The sequence below is a fragment of the Cricetulus griseus genome, assembly GCF_003668045.3.
Source record: "Cricetulus griseus strain 17A/GY chromosome 1 unlocalized genomic scaffold, alternate assembly CriGri-PICRH-1.0 chr1_1, whole genome shotgun sequence".
Lineage (NCBI taxonomy): Eukaryota > Metazoa > Chordata > Mammalia > Rodentia > Cricetidae > Cricetulus > Cricetulus griseus.
Genome location: NW_023276807.1, coordinates 253,536,858 through 253,554,217, shown reverse-complemented (window position 1 = coordinate 253,554,217; position 17,360 = coordinate 253,536,858). Strand labels below are relative to the sequence as shown.

The following is a 17,360-nucleotide window of genomic DNA, read 5'->3' as shown; positions in this document are numbered from 1 at the left end:
TTCAATCAAAATAATACTGATGTGTAGTTCATCCCCATCTCCAAGTAACTTTGAGAACTCTACATCTCTCCCCACTGATGCCAACATCTGAGCTAGATCCTGCTCCTATTCAATCTCAATCTTGATCAATGCTGTTTTGCTAGGAGAGGCATAATTAGTAGTCATACCCCACTCTCCCAAGCAAGCGAGTTTACTAACCTGCCAGGTGGACCCTCCCACACCTTGAGAACTCCCGTCTCTTAGAAGATAAGCACACTTCTCCATTTTGACAATGGCCTTCAAGGTATACAACAGTACTTTGGGCACATTTTCTATAGTACTGAAAGCTAAAACACTAAGGAAAATCGTCACTCAAGTTCATTGGCATCCATAAGAGGGGCAAAGAGTGTACCATGTCCCCACCCCCTCCCAGTTCTAGAATACTCACATCCTGCCATTTCTGATCTTGTTCCTTCAGTTGGGATTTTATTTTCTGCATCTCCTCATACCGCACCTGTCGCAGGTTCTGAATATCCTCTGCGCTGACATCGCTCATGGACTTGCTCCTGTCGCAAAAACATCTACGATCACCAAGGTTCTTGTGGATAGCCTGAGGGTTCACATAAAGACTGGGCTTCTATTTAGAAATTCCACCTAAATATCTACTGCCCTACCCAGATGCTTTGGCGATAGTGTCCCTGAAATAGCACGACACAGATAAATGGTGTTTTTCCAAAGCACAGAAACCAGAGCCTGGCTTTCAACTCAGGTGTGAGATGCTTTTTTTTTTTTTCCACAAAATGCTCAAGGTAACCTTGAAGAGGTCTAAAAATAATAATGCAGTGCTTGTATTTAGAGTGGTCAACTCCAGAACATCTGTCACTAACATCACCTATCTGAATTTGTCTATGTTCCCTCAAAGATAACCTAGTAAAGTTTGGCTGTTTTTGCTAGGCACTTGCTAAATAATTTAGTGACTACCTGATATTTTCTCCTCAAGTTCAACACCATGAAAAGATGCACTGTGTCTTCACAATGATTCTCTAAGATCTACTGTACTACTGTGCAGTTGGACCAACTCTTAGAAGTCCAGACCGTAGCTTCCCACAGCCTGTCAGAACCACCTCGGATACCCTTTCCTTCCTTAAGGCGCTGCTCACAGCCTAACTTGTAGCCCCCATACATGGAAATGTGCAATCAGGAAATAAAGCTAGGATGGGGTTTCAAAACTTTTTTTCCACATTACTGTTACATGTGAGCACTGTGAAAACTAGAAAACTATTATCCTCTAATAGGCTTCGAACTCTCAAAGGAAGTAAGTTGCTTCCTGGTAGTAAAGAGACTTGTTCACTTAGATTAGTGACTGATTAGGATATAACTACTACCCTTTGCAGACTGCATGGATGAGAAAGACCTCCCAGAAATTCAGGGGTCAGGTCAGCACTGAGGGCAGTAAGAAAGTGAAAGAGACAGAGTCTTAGAGGTGGGATAGATGAAATACTCTTTCCTATTCTACATGAACCATATTTTACATTATATTAGCATATCCTTGGGCACCTAAGTTTTTCATTCTCCCCAGTTCTGCCATCACACTTTTCTTCATCACTCTTGGTTCAGGAAGGTAATTCTGATTACCATGCAAATGACTCTGGAGGCTCCAGCCCAGGACATGGCCCTCTGACTTGTTTCCAATTGCTTGTGAATAGGCATTTATTCTTGAATATACCCCTAGGTACCTCAACTATAGAGGGACCTGCTGAAATGCTATCTGGGAAGGAGGGGTTTTTTTTTGTTTTTTTTTTTTAAGCTGCTCCTCACTAAACATGATGTTATTGTTGGCATAGCCAATCTCAATCCCGCTTTTCCTCTGTGGGGGTTAATTGTGGTAGCTGCCCTCAGTCATCTGCATTTGAAACTTAAGAACCACTGTTTGCTTTTGTTCCTCTCTTCTCCTTACTTTCAGTTGGTTGTCTTATTTAATGCCACTTTCTTTCCATGCTGATTGCCATCAGTCTAGATCAAGGCACAGGCAGCCCTCCTCTGGATTTCCAAAAGAGCTGCTTAAATTATCATCAAAGAAGGCTTTCCTCAAATGCTCCCTTCCAACTCAGGAGCCCTTTGCCGGTGCCTCTCTGCCTTTTAAAGTACCACTCAAAAACAGTGGAGTAGGCTCACTCCACTGTTTCCTGCTCACCATCTGTCTTCCTCAATTCAGTGAAGGTCAGTTCCATCCTTCTACATTTGAGACCAAAAAGCTTGGAGTCACTCAGTTCCTCTCTTTCCCTCACAACACTTATTCCATCTATAATTCCTCTCCTCTCTGTTTCTAGAAAACAACCATTTCTCACTTCCTCCTCATCATTATACTGATCTACACCATCATACCCACTTGAAGAATGCCAAAGATGTCCCTGCTTCCACCATCCAGCTCAACATACTCAGTGGAGCAGCTAGAGGGACCTTTCTAAATCTCATCTAGGTCATGGCACACCTGACTGTTGACTTGAGCTTCTTCCTGTCAAAGTTCTAAGTAGATTCTTCAAAGACCTTCATGGTCTGGTATCATCTGGTCCCTTCCTGCCTCTCCACACTCATTTCTAACACCCTGTCCTGGTTTCACTTTCCTCCTGCCAAATGGCTGTCTTGCACATGCTCACAACTCTTGCTTCTCCCCTTGCTCTTCAACCTGCCATAATACTTTTCATCCAGCTAGACAACCACATGACTTCTCTTCACTCCCAAGCATCCACTTAAATGTTATTCAGTGTTTCCTTCTCTTGCCATCCTACGAGAGCCTACAAATGTCTCTCTGGGATGATCCCACCTCAACCATCTCTTCCTTGAGCATTTATTGACATCTAGGATATTCTTACTTCCCTATTACCTGCTGAGACCTGTTAGATTATTGGAAATCACATCTAATTGTTTGCTGATATGTCACTAGACTTAAAACAAAGACTAGCACATAGTGAGTGTTCCATAAACACCTCCAATCAATGATCTAATAGTGTTGTAACACATGCACAGAGTCTCTGTGGCTCTTCCATGTGAAAAGTGACCTACCCCTTCTCTCTCTCATCTACTCTAGTACTTTAGCTATAGCAACTCTCATGATACTAATCCTTGCCTCCATCTTATATCGTATGTATAAGCATACCTATACCACCTCTCTCACAAGCCATATGCTGTTTGGAAAGAAAACATTAGCATACTACCATGCATGCAGATACAACTCACTTAGTATCTGTGCTAAGAATGATGTTAGCTAGAGCATAGTTAATCAAATCCGGAAAATCTGAATTGACTCTGTGGGAAAGCATAACTGATCTCCAAAGTTTTATAGCGTTATATAGACTTAGTAGGAAATCAATTACATATAGAATTATGATTACAGAAAAGTATATGAACTTATACATGTGTAATATACATGTATAATATACTAGGTGTAACTACATAATTAGATGGTGTGAATTTGAAAATATAAACTCACTAAAGAGGCTTTGTGAGTTCAAACAAAAATATTCAGTAAGAAATGAGAAGGAAATGTGTAGGTCCAAGGCATGAGTGGAGGCTGGACATGTAACATAGGAAGCTGCATAAAGGGTAAAACAAAAATAGAATACTAATTTATACTCCATTAGGCTCTTTCAATCCCTTGACCTAGTCCGGAACCTTCCCTGGCTTCTCTTCCTCCTGGGCTGGGAAGAGTTACTGCTCACTTTCTCATACAGTGTGCCAAGTCCAAGGTAAGGCTGCCTCTCTCCCCCTAGTGTCTGAGTGCTGAGCTAAGCCTAGCAGCCCCGAGGCACACAGCATGAACAAAAGTGAGCTGGACATGAACTAGAGAAGAAAAGTCTTTTTGTAAGCAAGCGGAGTTTGTTTCTGGGGTATGTAAATTACCCCATTAAAGCGGGAGCACAGGCCATAGTTGTCTGCATAGACTCCAGTAAGAGACAAGAGGTGAGGGCCCCAGGCCCAGCTGCAGTATAAGCTTTCACCCACTGAAAACACATCAGTTCTCTTCTCAGAGCTTTAGCTCCTCATCTGTGAGTTATGATCACTAGGTAAGGCTGTGCTGGCACGATTCTTAAAAATCTGGTGCTATATACCAGTTCTTATTAAGGCAGATGTGACCGTATGGAACCTCACAAATACTAACTCTCTAAACTGCTTTCAAGTTAGAAAGGTCGCCCCAGACCACACAGATAAAATCTAGAACGTCTAGAGCATAAAGATGATGAAGTCTTTCTTTCTTTATCAGCATTAACCGCATGACATTAAAGTCCCAGGTGTTCCTTAAGTGGCAAAGCACTGCCAAGCAGTCCCATGAGTTGCCTCATGAGGTAGAGCGCCCCAGTCCGGTTCTCCTACTTGAGAGCCTCCACCCTTGGGAAAGCTGCAATCTCTGTCTACAGAATGCAGATAACACTGGCCTGTCTGCCATACGGAGCTGAGATAAGCACCTAGGAAAGCATCCAGGCAACTGCGAGGACATGACCAGCATGGACAATGCACAGGTGCGTCACATCGTCCTTTTAGAACTGCCTTCTACAGTTAGATTTCTGTATTCTGAAGCTCCAGTTTACAACTGCATTGTATTTGCACCCCAAAAATGCAGGTGTCACAGGAATCTTGCCTTTTCAATTAATTTAATAGTATTGGGGGAAGGACAGGAAGAAGTTTAGAAAGGCATCGCTTATAAATCACTAAATATAATTTCCTTGTCCTCCTCTGGTCATATGTGATGCTCCTGACACCTTCAGTAAACTCATGTCTGTGTCAGGGTTCTCATCCTTCCTAATGCTGCAACCCTTTAATACAGTTCCTCATGTTTTGGTGACCCTCCCCCAACTGTAAAATTATTTTCTTTTTTTTTTTTTGTAAAATTATTTTCATTGCTACTTCATAGCTGTAATGTTGCTATTGTTTTGAACTGTAATGTAAATAATATCTGTATTTTCCAAAGGTCTTGGGTGACCTCTGTGAAAATGACATTCCATCCCAAAGAAGTCACAACCCACAGTTCAGAAACACTGATCTATAGAAGAAAGAGTTCAAGGAGCCAATATAAGGCACTTTTTCCTAAATATAGATTTACTCACAGCCTTGGGTGGCAAATAGAAGTTCAAAAACAGTAAGCTAAGGATCTCTGCCTTTGAAAACAATGTAAATAATATAAATATGCTAATTATCTAACTATATGTATACATATATATTTCAGTAAACACTGTAGGATTTTGTGAACAATAACCAGTGCTAAAATCTGTGAGATATTTTGAAATTGCCATCAGGTAGAATAAGAGAACATAAGAAGGAATTTTAATTTATTAAATTTATCTACTTATTTGGGTTTCTCAACACCAACACTATTAACATTTCAGCCATTTGCTGTAGAGGGTTATGCTGGGCCATTGTGGGTATTGTAGGACATACACAAAGCACTAAATGTAAACAGCACACACACTTGGCTGTAATATGAAAAGTATTCTATATAGAACTAGATGTCATTTGGAGTGGAAAAGGAAATCTGCAGAAAATATCCCAGAGCAACTTGTCTCCCCTTCATCTTTGCCTGCTTTGATGATATGTCCTAATACTCCTAACAAAATCATGTGGAGAAGTTCTATGAGAAAAATACAACTGTCTTCGTTGTCTTTGACTGCCAATTTACATTAATTGGCATTTATTTCCTTGTGACACTAACAGTAGCTTCAGTGGTTATTACATTACCAGGTAGCTTATACATATTCTTGCAAATTTTGTCAGTACCAAGCTTATATCAAAACATGACCAGATTCCAAACTTCACAGAACCACACAAATGGAAATTCATGCAACACAAAGACACATGAGAACTGGCAGCCACACAGATAGCATCTTAATAAAACAATGTGTTACATGCCCACTAAAGCTTTAGTAAAACACTTACATAGCATGCACAAGCTCCAAAAACACATGAAATGCAAGCTAGGACTTAGTAGGTCAAGATCCAAGATAAAATACCACTCATTCTCTTCAAATTAGTCTTTCCCACAAAGACAGCATTCACCTGATAGGCAGTTAGTTTTTCATCACAGAGTATCAAACAGTACTGCTTTTCCACTATATTATTTTTGGAGAAAGTTCATTCAGCATAAATGTGCAATGAGTTGTACATTAAAATATAAGTAATTCAATTTTAATGTATAGTTTAACGTTATTGTAAAATCAATGTAAGGAAATCACTGGTAGCTATAAAACATAGGAGAAAAAGGGAAAAAATAAATAAACCTAAAATTGCTCCTAAACACAACTGCATTTTCTAAGACATATTAAGTCCCATTATCTGACAAGTCTGTATTATTTAGTCTCAATTATCTGGCTTTATTTGTGTAGTTACCTTAGCACTAGTCTGCATATGGATTTTTTAAAATAGCCTTTTACAGCAAACACTGTGCTATCCAAATAACCAAACTACTACTTGGAATTGTCTAGTGGAAGCATTTGCTGCTGACTGTTATGGATCAGAAAAATTTCACAGCATCTGAGGTTGAATATTTAAGGTTTTCTTTTTTTTTAATTGCTGTTTGTGGTTAGGGTGGGTCCAGAGTATTGGGGAATGAACTTAGAGCCACAGGCAAGCTAGGCATGAATTCAACCATTGATCCCACTCTTGGGAGGGGTAATTCAAGCCACATAACAACCCTACACTAAGGGAAAACAGGTAGGATCCCAGTCAGACAGGAAGTTATGTGTTTACATGCGCCAAGAACTTAGACTCTTGGTACTTGTATGTGCTTATGCTACAAAGTCAAAAGTGATTACAAATGAAAATTCCTTATGAAAGTTATTCAGGTTGCTTGAAGCCTAAAGAAGATTTTTAATGAAGTTAAAACAGCTTTCCTATAACAAATTGATGAACAGCTACTGAAGTGTTATGCCAAAGACTGACTTCTTCACCCTTGCAGATGAAACCCACAAGGATATGGACACGTGTGAGGAAGGGACAATGTGCCCTCACATGCCACACTGGAAGAAGTAACTGTAATCACTGCCCATTTCTTAATCACATCCTTGATATCTAGAGTTGTTATAATGAATTTTGTCATAATTTTGGTAGCTTCTAATATTTATAAACTTCTGAAATTATTAAAAACTATTAAAATTAGAGATTCGGAGAGATGGATAAACCTTGGAAAGGGGAAGATACTCAAAATACTGGGTATTCTTCAACTCTCTTCCTCTTCCTCAAAAACTATATTACCAATACGTTTCACTGTTACAGAAAGCCTGCTAATGCTGCATTAAGAATGAATAACTTAGTTTAAAATCATCTAGACTGGAAAAAAATTGGGAAAGTCAGTTTTAAGTGGCAGTCGGGTTTACCCAATGAATATTAAATATGAGTAGACAAATCCTGAGAAATAATTTAAATATAGCTCTTGTAAAAACATGGAAACTACCAAGATCATTTTTCATAATTTGGAAGTCCAGTTTGCTCTTTGTAGGCAGCCATGTTACAAAAAACTGTCTACCCTAATCGAGAATCTTGAAAATATTTCCCAAAACTATTAGCCATCCGCACTAACAAAGCTCCTCAGCAGCTAAGGACATGAACTATGTAGGCTACATGAGTTCCAACTTTAAGTGAGCAGTGATGTCTTTTCCTATCACAGACTTTCTAAACTGCAGTTTGTGGGGGAGACCTTCACCAACTAGAAACCAGAAGCCTACTATATTTTAGGAGTCAGATACCAAAATGAACATACTCTTAGGCTCTTGTTACTTTTAATTATTAAATGAGAAGAAAAAAGAAAGTGGGTGGAGTTAAAATTTAATACAGCAAAAACTATTGCTTTATATAATGGTTCATGCATTGCATTGGGTACAAAATGCAAAAATATTGCAATGAGGTTGCAATGTTGCAGAATGTTAATAAAAAAGTAAATAAAAAGCCCATGTAACCCATTTAGTAACATGCCAGGACATAGGTGCAGTAAGTTACAGAAGAGACAAACAAGTATGCAGATTTAGTTTTAATGTGAACCATAAAACTTACCACTTACCCATTCTCACCATAAATCTTTTGAAAGAGTCTAAGAAACCAAAAGACCAAAGGTTAAAAAAGGTCACTCTCCCCAGCTGCATTAGTTTCTAAGCATTCTACATTTTTAACTTGATTATTACTGGAAATGGGCGAATCTGAACCAGTTGGCCCTGAGCCACTTCTTAATAGTTCAGGTTTTAGTCAGTCTCAGGTCAAATAATAACAACATTTTCATAATTTATTCTGAGCCAACAAATTCCTAAGACAAGCCCTCCCCTTGCCAGGAGCAAAGGTAGATTTAAAGACACTCATTGTATTTAGCTTCATCAAATTTGCCCATTCCCAACTTATAGTGAACAGAACAGCTATCAGAAAGTTGCATGGCTCATGTTACCAAAATGGTCACAACTACATAGTTTGACAGACTCATTGCATTTTCATGGTGCTTGCACTGAACTTTATAAATAAAAATGCAACAAACTGATAGTACACGAAATCTAGATCAACAACAAAAATCAAGTTAAATAAAATCTGCAATGACGTATTTTAGGGAAATACTCAGCTCAACAAAAGACACTGCAAAATGTGATAAACACATAAAACCAAACCACAACTAGACTACTACAGAAATGCTAGACACGAGGAGAAAAACCTACAAAGACAATCAGAAAATATTTGTATCTAGTGTCACGTTGGACTATAATGATGGACACTTCAAGCCAGATTCCAAGCCAGAGGCAGGCATTGTATATACCTTCTCAAATCATCCTAAGACGCGTAAATATGGAACTGCACTTCCTCCATGAAATGACTAAAAGTTTCTCAAAGCCAAATCATGTTTTACAGGATGCTTCAAAACGGCACACAGCATGCAGAGCTGAGTAAACTGACGAGGCTTTTTTTTTTTTCCATAAGGAAATTTACACAAGACCATCATCACAAGCCAAATCCTTGCAGAAACACACTCTGACCTCTCAACCATCAGCCGCTTCCTGTGCCTAAGCCTGCTGGCCTCCCGGATGGCCTCCCACTTGCGCAGGTCGGCCTGGCTGCAGGGGCCAGGTTTGAAGCTGACGGGAGGCACGGCAGTCCCCAGCTTCCAAGACTGGATCTTACGAGTCAGCATGTCGTCTCTCTTCTGTCGATAGGAAGGAACTAACACTCTACAGCTACTGCTTGTCTCTTGGGGTGGGCGTGTCCTTTCGAGTGCACAGAGAAATTTCGCTTGGATTTCTGGAGGTAGGGTCCAGGGTTCGGGGAAAGGGACTGGCTGGTATCTATCGGGAGCCCCAGACAAGGGCACTTCTTTCTTCTGTGCTGGGATCCGACGAACAATCATGTCATCTTTTTCTAAATCTGGGAGCACAAGTTCACCTTCCCGACACTGCAAAATTATGTCTCGTTCAACGGCATCATCTGGCTCAGAGAACCTTCGAAAGTCTTCGAAGGCTCGAAGGACACATGGATTTGCATGGAAAGCCCCAGTTTTTCTGACAAAGAAATCATCATTTTCTAAGTCAGGATCCAGGGCTGGCAGCTCAAGGTCATCTGCACCATAGCCTGGTGTGTGAGAGAGATTTTTTCTGCGAGTTATAAGCCTGGGGCCAGAGGTGGGATCAATTTTGACACTTGTTTCCGAAGACAAGATGTCATCAGAGTATGTCTGAAGGGCCTGAAGCAATAAAAACTGACTGAAGCACAGAAAAGAAAAAGGAAGGAGAATCGTATTAAGTATGAGGAGAATGGTAATTAGGCAGCAGACAAACCAGCACTTATCAGGTGGGTATTATTAGGAGCCGTGGATGGGAGCATGACAAACAAGACAGATACTCAATGCTATTCTCTGTGACTTTCTGGGTGCCATCTAAAGAAACAACAGGTTACACTTACCAGGAATTGTCAACACTCTCAGGTACAAGGGGTGGAGCTATAACTCCCATCAAGTGTACCTCTCTGGCATGGACATGGGCACCATTCCTTGTACTGACTTCCTAATTCTATTCTCCATGGTGGCCTTATCCCCTCCCTAGAGAAGGCTGCCGAGTTGACCATCATGTATACTTTGCACCACAGCACACTTCATGGTAAGTAGAAATAACAGAGTGCTCTAGAATCTTATAAGAGATCCTGAGGTTTGGTTTGGATTCTCCAGACTTGTCCTTCCCAGGATCTGTCTAAAAGGGTTTCCTTTCTCCACTCACAACAGTAAATTTAAGTCATGTTTTCAAAAGCATTTTTGGAATGGATTTTCAAAAGAATTTGTGCATATAAATATTAACAGCCTTGCACATTATTGTATTAATAGCACATTGATTCCTATAGACTTTGTGTCAACACTCTCATGCAGATGGCAGTGTGTTACACACTGTGCCTTTATCCTGTGTCATTAAAGTTTCCATGAGTCAGTATTCAGGGCCCAGGTTAATGCAGCAGCAGCAGCAGCAGCAACAGCCAAACAAGATGTCTAAGATAAGCCACAAGCAGGTAGCTCATACAGACAGGTGCACCTGGACTCCTCCAAAGCACCGCTGGTCCTCCTGGCTGCATGGGTGTCCCGTGACCTCATGGCATGCTTGGTGGCTAGCTCCAGCAAGAGTGAAGGTCTTTGGTAGCTGCTGGCTAACCTATGCTCTGCCTTTTCTAGTCTACTAAAAATGGTGGAGCTTCCAAGAGAGCCCAAGTCCTCATCCTCAGAGTCAGAATTCCTTCTGCCATGAAGGGACATGGAAAAATGGGGAAAAAAGAGAAGCAGACAAAGAAATGGAGAAGAATATGAGTTCTGAAATCCATGCCAAATTAGACATAAAAGGGGTCTTCTTAATGTCTAGAATCTGAGGGTTTTTTTATCTTGCTGCTGTCATCATTGTTGTGTTTTAATGATAAAAAACATAGGCCATAGGCAATTTATTAAGAAAACATTAAAAGTGCCCCCATTTTTTTTTCTTTCAGAGACAGGGTCTTATTTTGAAGCTTAGGCTTCTTTTAAACTTTTAATCCTCCTGTCTCAGCCTCCAGAGTGCTAGGCATGTACCCTCATGTTAAATCCAAGTTTTTTTTTTTATTATGAAAGTTTGACAGATATTAAAGGGCAAATAAACCTTTTTCTATCCCTAATTGTAAACAATAAGACACAGAATACACCAGACCAGGGCAGAGAACACACACTGGGGGCCGAGAGCATGCTCGTGAACAAACCTGAATCCCTGAAATTCCTTATACCATGGCTTATAAGTCTCCCTCTTTATTTTTTTCCAGTTCATATCTTCTGGAGTCCAACATTTGGGAAGAAAGTGATGAAAAGAACCCCCTGGGTTTGGCATGACTGGGCTCAGTTTCCGCACATAGAGATCATCCTTCACGGGGTGGGGGGTGTGTGTTATCTTTTCTTCCTCCTCTTCCAAATAACAAGAGGAGGTGGAAGTTTCTTGGACTGTGTGCCAGCGCTCCATCTTGGGACCCCAAGTCCTTCTCTGGTTACTGTTCAAAATATCCAACCACGTTAAAATACTGTGTGAGCAGTTGGTGGCACAGAACCCAAAGGGCATGCATTCCACCTCACAATGTTTGCACCCCTGTGAATGGAACAAATTAACTCCCAGGCTTAACACCACAGCTCCTAGGACCAAATTAAGATATTACATCAGCAACTCACATTACGGTTAGAGAAAAATCTAGATACACAAGGCTGTGTTAAGAGAAAGACAAATCCCAAACAGATTGGGTATTGCTTTCTTGATTCAGTCAGTAGCATGATAGATACCCAGACGCTGGGACAAAATTTCTGACCTTTCCATGTGTGCATCCTAGAGACTAACATATCAGGAGAAAATGCTTGAAGACAAGAGTTGAAAGCAGTAGTTTGAGAGCTGAAACCCTCAGGTCTCCTTTTCACATGGAATCTACAGCTGGCTAAGTCGCCCAAAATCACATCAGGCAAACCTTCACTCATCAACAGGGTCAGAACCTCTTTCAGGTCCACACTGGGTGAGAAAAGAGGGATTTAAAAACTCATCCTCTGCTCTGCTAATTTGGTGGGAAATTAAGAGTTTTTCTTCATGCCCACCGCTATCCACAAAAAAAGGAGAAATGATGGAAGGAAACACATCGGCAGAGCTCACAATTGAGCGAATCAATGATCCCGTAAGCTGAGGCACACCAATAAACTGAAGGCATGCATCTAAAAGAAGGCCTAGCCAGCAGATGAAGTTCTGAAACACAACAACTGTCTTCAGCATACTAATGACTGAAAATAGAGGTAGGGAAAGAAATCCCCATTAATGACAAATGTTAACTACACTTTAGGAGCCATTCCCTTTACCACCTTAAATAGGCCCGAAAATTCAGAAAACATCCTGAGCGCAATAACCATATCGCATGACATTCATTACCTTGAAAATGTCCCATCAGTTTCTGTGTAGACTGGGCTTGCCCAGCTTCTTCTGTTATCCTCGTTTTTGTCTGGCCTTTTCTTCCTCAGTGGTGCTGGCACATAGGATGGCTGTTTGCTTTTGTTAGGCAAGAAGCGATTGAATGGTAGGGCAGACTTTGGTTCAATAGCTGAAATCCTTCGATAGGACATGTCATCTTTGTTATACTCCTGCATTTTGAATGTAAATTCCCAATCTGTGTCGCTTTCGAAACCTAGAAAGGCACAAGAACTTGCTTTACTCGCCAGCCAGCGTATTCCTGCTGAACCCCCCTCCCCCAGCATAGCCTCTTCTCCCTTGGAAACCTAGCCCTGCTGCTAAAAGGCATGAATATTTTTAGAACTTTGTCAAGAAGTTGTGATAAGACCCATGAGGAGGGACTCGCTTTCCATACTGGAGGCACACACAGTTCATTCTTCTGCACATGATAAGCACATGAGTCCCCAATCCCCTGCTCAGTCCCTTCTCTTCCCAACCTTCTTTGCCACCAGGATGCCTCATAACTTTGCTGAGGAATGACACAAGTGATAAAAATCTAGCTAACGAGTGAGATAGATTGACTCTACGGGAGCTCAGGAATGTAAGAAATGGCAGAAAGCCATCAGGAGTTACAGGAAGCGACAGGCAATCATAGAAACTGAAGGAAGACTGCACAAGGCTCAACAGTGACAGGCCCTGTGAGGTCACTCATGCAGACAAGGATCCTACACCACAGAAGACAGACTAGATGACATCTGAAGTCCTAACAAATTAAAGCTTATACCCACACGAGAGCACAGAACTAAAAAGGGTCCCCCCTCTGGGAAGTAAAGGAACTGTAATGGGAATCAGGAATTGTGATTTAAAAAAACCTATTTAAAAGCAAACATAACCACAAAAAAAGCCTTTTTGATAGATCCCAGTGACAGACAAAAATAATAATATATTATCTAGCTGAGAAACCAATAAACGCAGATGCTTTAAAACACAGGAATAGAATAACCATGTAACTCCAGAAGGAGTAATCTTCCCTGTTTTCATTGTTCCCTGCCTCAAGTGCACTGGTGAGCATTGCTTGCTTCCTCCCAGCAGCAGAAGGCAACTCCAACTCTGCCCATAGCTACTGGCTTTCTGCACACCTTCCAGGTTAAGGTGACCTAAAGCCAGCTTGCCTTTGTCACCTGCCAGGCAGGAATGTACAGTAAACAATGCCAATATGGTTCAAAGGAACTGCTCGACACAGCTGTGTCACAAGAACGGGTGAAAGGACTGTCTAGGAAGAAAGGGACACTGGCTTGGGAGCCATGGCCAGGATACCAGAGGCAATTAAGCTACTTTTGTTTTCTTTTGCTTTGTTTTTAACACTTACTAAAAAAAGAGAGAGAAAGACCCTTTTCTTACCAAACCTACTCATGAAATTTGAAAATCACAGACTATTTGACCTTTGAAATTTTAAACTTAAAAATCTTGTTTTCTAGCTAACAGTTTTTATTGGTACAAATATCATTCCTGATATGTTTTCATACAAAACTCATGAAATGCACAGTTTTCTAATCCTAAAAATATTATCCTAATTATGGTTACCACCCACTGTAATGGTGTAGGCAGCAGAATTTTAATAGAATAGTCACAAAAATGTTTCCTTCTCCTGGAACCGGCCTCCCTCCCACTACCCTACTTGCAATTGCCCAGACCTCTACAGCCCTTAAACAAGGTCCTCTTGCAATGTGACCATGGGGCCCTCTGCTTTACGTCACACACACCAGGCATGGGTCTGTATATCAAAGGAGACTCAGACCTTGCACCACTGTGTCTCTGTTTTGATGGTAAATCCACACATGCCACAAAGCCACAACCTTTCCTGCTGTTACTCTTTGACAGGCAGATACAAGTTCAAACATCACATACCATAGGCTCCTCGGTCAGCTAAAAGGAACATAGTGGGTTGAGATTTTTCAGTGTCAGTTTACAACTCTAATTATTCGGCTGAATTACAAACTTAGATTTCTTTCCTTACAGATACGATCATTTTCATCTGCTCTCTGAAAAAGTCATACCTCGGTAGGGAAGAGCCAACAAAAACAGTGGCAGTTACAAAGGGTAATACTAAAGCCGTTCACAATCTCTGCTGTCACTGCTCTAAAAGTTAAAGAATTTAGTTTTTCGATCATGCTTCACCGACTTTTAGAAAACAAGCTTATTATTTGTGGTGTTTGAGATTTCACATAATAGAAGTCTTGGCTAAAGTATTTATGTCCACAGTAAACAAACTGAAACCTCAAGGATGGAGACAAGTTCCCAGTAGGAGCTCCCATTTCTTTCCTGATAACGACAAGGCTTGAAGCACAGATACACTTTTAAAAAGGAAAAAGATAAACTGGTCTCGCAAGTGCTGGGGTTTAAACTTGATCGTCTCGTGGATGTCAGCCACTGACCTATAGCCTCAGTATTTGAAATGTCATCTATGGTTTCTACTTACTAGACTAAATCCAGACTACCTAAATATTTAGTCAGAAACTATTAATACTACCTAGGAGCCATAGGAATATACATACAATTCTTTTTTTATATTTACTTATCCTTACTGATTTTGTGTGAAGGGATGTATGCTCATCCTTGCCATAACACACATATAGAAGTCTAAAAACAACATACAGGAGTCGATTCTCTCCCTCTTTGTGCTCTGTGGGTCTCAGAGATGGAACTCGCTTAGCAGCAAGCAGCGAGCACCTCTCACCACGGAACCATCTTGCCAGCCTCAAAGACATGTATGGCAATGGTGGATTTGACCTCAAGCTTTCAAGTTTGAATGGAAGGTCCTTCCCACAAGAGGAATTGCATTAACTCATTCTCTCATGCTCATTCTGTCCTGGATTAGAACTGCTGGAAGATGCTTCCTACCTCCTCGTTACCCAGTCAATTAAAGTTTAGACAGAGCTGTTAAACCACTTTTCCTCTTTCATTTTTTCTTAAAACTTTCTGGTAAATTAAGGCAAGAAAGAAAAAGACTTGGGAGGTAGAAAGACAATTTACTTATTCATTTTGTGTTTGGATATATGAGTTAACAGCTGTTATTAGATACCTATGCTAAGCCTCTATCTGAAGAATTTCTGATTGGCAAAATCCAATCAGTAAGCCATCTCCTCACAAGTCCTGTCCAAATACAGAAGTTAAAGGGGGGGGGAGGGTGACTGGCATTACTATAAGGTGTGACTGAAGGAAAAATAAAAAGCAAAACAAAATTTAAAAATCCACCTAATTGCATGGAATTATTAAACTCTACAGCTTGATGAAATCTTTGAACTGTTTTCATCCCTACTTTCACTCATCCACCATCTCATTTCCTCTTTATATATGAACATGTAAAATAAACCTATATCCCAAGTCACAACTCACCTTCCTTCCCACCTCTAAGTGTGAGATCTGAGGAGCAGCTGGTCAGGGATCTAGACCCCAAGGAGTCCAAGCTTTCAAAGGAATCTTCCCTCCTGTGGCTACCTGGAGGGGCAAGAAACTCTCCTCGGTCAGGGCACCAGATATCACCGTAGCCACTGTCTCGGCCACTTCTTTTCAGGCAGCTAGAATCTTCAAGTGCCTTAAGGAAACATTGTACAAAGATCAGTGAGTGAAAGGGAACTTTCGAAGTGTAAAAGCTCTGATTAATTAGGCAGTCAAATTGACAAGATTTCCCTGTTCAACAAAAGAAAAATAAATGTTGAAAGCACATCGTTTTTCTCCACAAACTGTATGACAGGTGGGTAATCAAAATTACACAAAATAATAAGATATATGAAATTATTTCACAAAGTTATAGAATCAATACATAAGATGAAAGTACTAATATAAACAGTCTTGACATGCTGGTCAATGGTTTATATTTTTGTCTGGTAGAAAGATGAAAGAAATCAAAGAGAAAAAAAAAATCCTAATGTAGACACCCAAAAGGGAGGCACATCTTTAGGATGTCTCATTCTCTCTCCAGGAACTATTTGAGGTGGTTTTTGCTATACAAAAGACTAGAGTGACTTTTCTTACCTTGTCTGATCTCAAAAAAACAGATTCTATTGTTTTAAAGAGCAGTGGAGTGCTCACAGCACAGAATTTGTTTATTTTCATGATAGTGCAACCTAGATTGAGATGGTAGCAGCCAGGCTGTCTGTCTTATTGGGTCAAGGGTAGCATACAAGCTTGCTGGCCATAAAATTTTCCTTCCTTAGATGGCAATAAGGTTTTTTTGCTCTTATGTGAATAAGAGATACATGGAAATACAGCAAATGATATGATATTACGTCTTGGTATATACCTTATGTAGAACTTTCCCAAAATAAGCCATTTTAATTAACACACCTCTAAAATTTAATGACAAAACCTAACTGACCTCTTAAAAATTATAGGACATAAATGAAAATCAATAAAGTTAACCTCAGGTGACAAGTTAAAGAACATAAGAATTAATAACAAAATATAACATGCAAGCTTGGATTAAATCTTGATTTAAGTTTTAAAAACTATAAAAAATAGTTGGACAAATGTATAAAAATAGTTGGGAGACCACAGGAAATAGAAATAGAGTCAATAAAAAATGATGATGAATTGATGAATGCTGATGAGATTTTTTTTTGGTTTTTGGGACAGGGTTTCTCTGTGTAGCTTTGGAGCCTGTCCTGGAACTCGCTCTGTAGACCAGGCTGGCTTTGAACTCACAGAGATCTGCCTGCCTTTGCCTCCTGGGTGCTGGGATTAAAGGCGTGTGCCACCAACGCAAATGTATATTACAGCTATACAGAAAAATATCCTTACTATTTTTTATTAAGTTGTTTATTTAAATTAAGAACAATCTTATTTTACATACTAATGCCAGTTACCTCTCCCTCCAGTCCTCCCGTTCTGCCCACCATATCCTAATCCCACCCCCATCCACTCCTCAGGGAGGGTGAGGCATCCCATGGG

At 40.4% G+C, this 17,360-nt stretch overlaps 1 protein-coding gene across 3 annotated transcripts in view; it reads right to left on the bottom strand.

Moving 5' to 3' along the window:
* Positions 1 to 17,360, bottom strand: part of Lmo7 (LIM domain 7) — a 122,631-nt gene that overhangs the window by 39,369 nt on the left and 65,902 nt on the right. For 2 of the 3 annotated variants that reach the window (XM_035452607.1, XM_035452609.1), the window contains 4 exons: positions 15,807 to 16,005; positions 12,393 to 12,645; positions 8,024 to 8,053; positions 428 to 545 (listed from right to left, as the gene is read on the bottom strand). In XM_035452607.1, the coding sequence (XP_035308498.1) occupies positions 428 to 545; positions 8,024 to 8,053; positions 12,393 to 12,607 (363 nt within the window). In that variant the 5' untranslated portion in view covers positions 12,608 to 12,645; positions 15,807 to 16,005. Of the gene's footprint in view, positions 1 to 427; positions 546 to 8,023; positions 8,054 to 8,975; positions 9,696 to 11,199; positions 11,482 to 12,392; positions 12,646 to 15,806; positions 16,006 to 17,360 lie in introns of all 3 variants that reach the window. The other variant, XM_035452608.1, reaches the window with a different exon arrangement.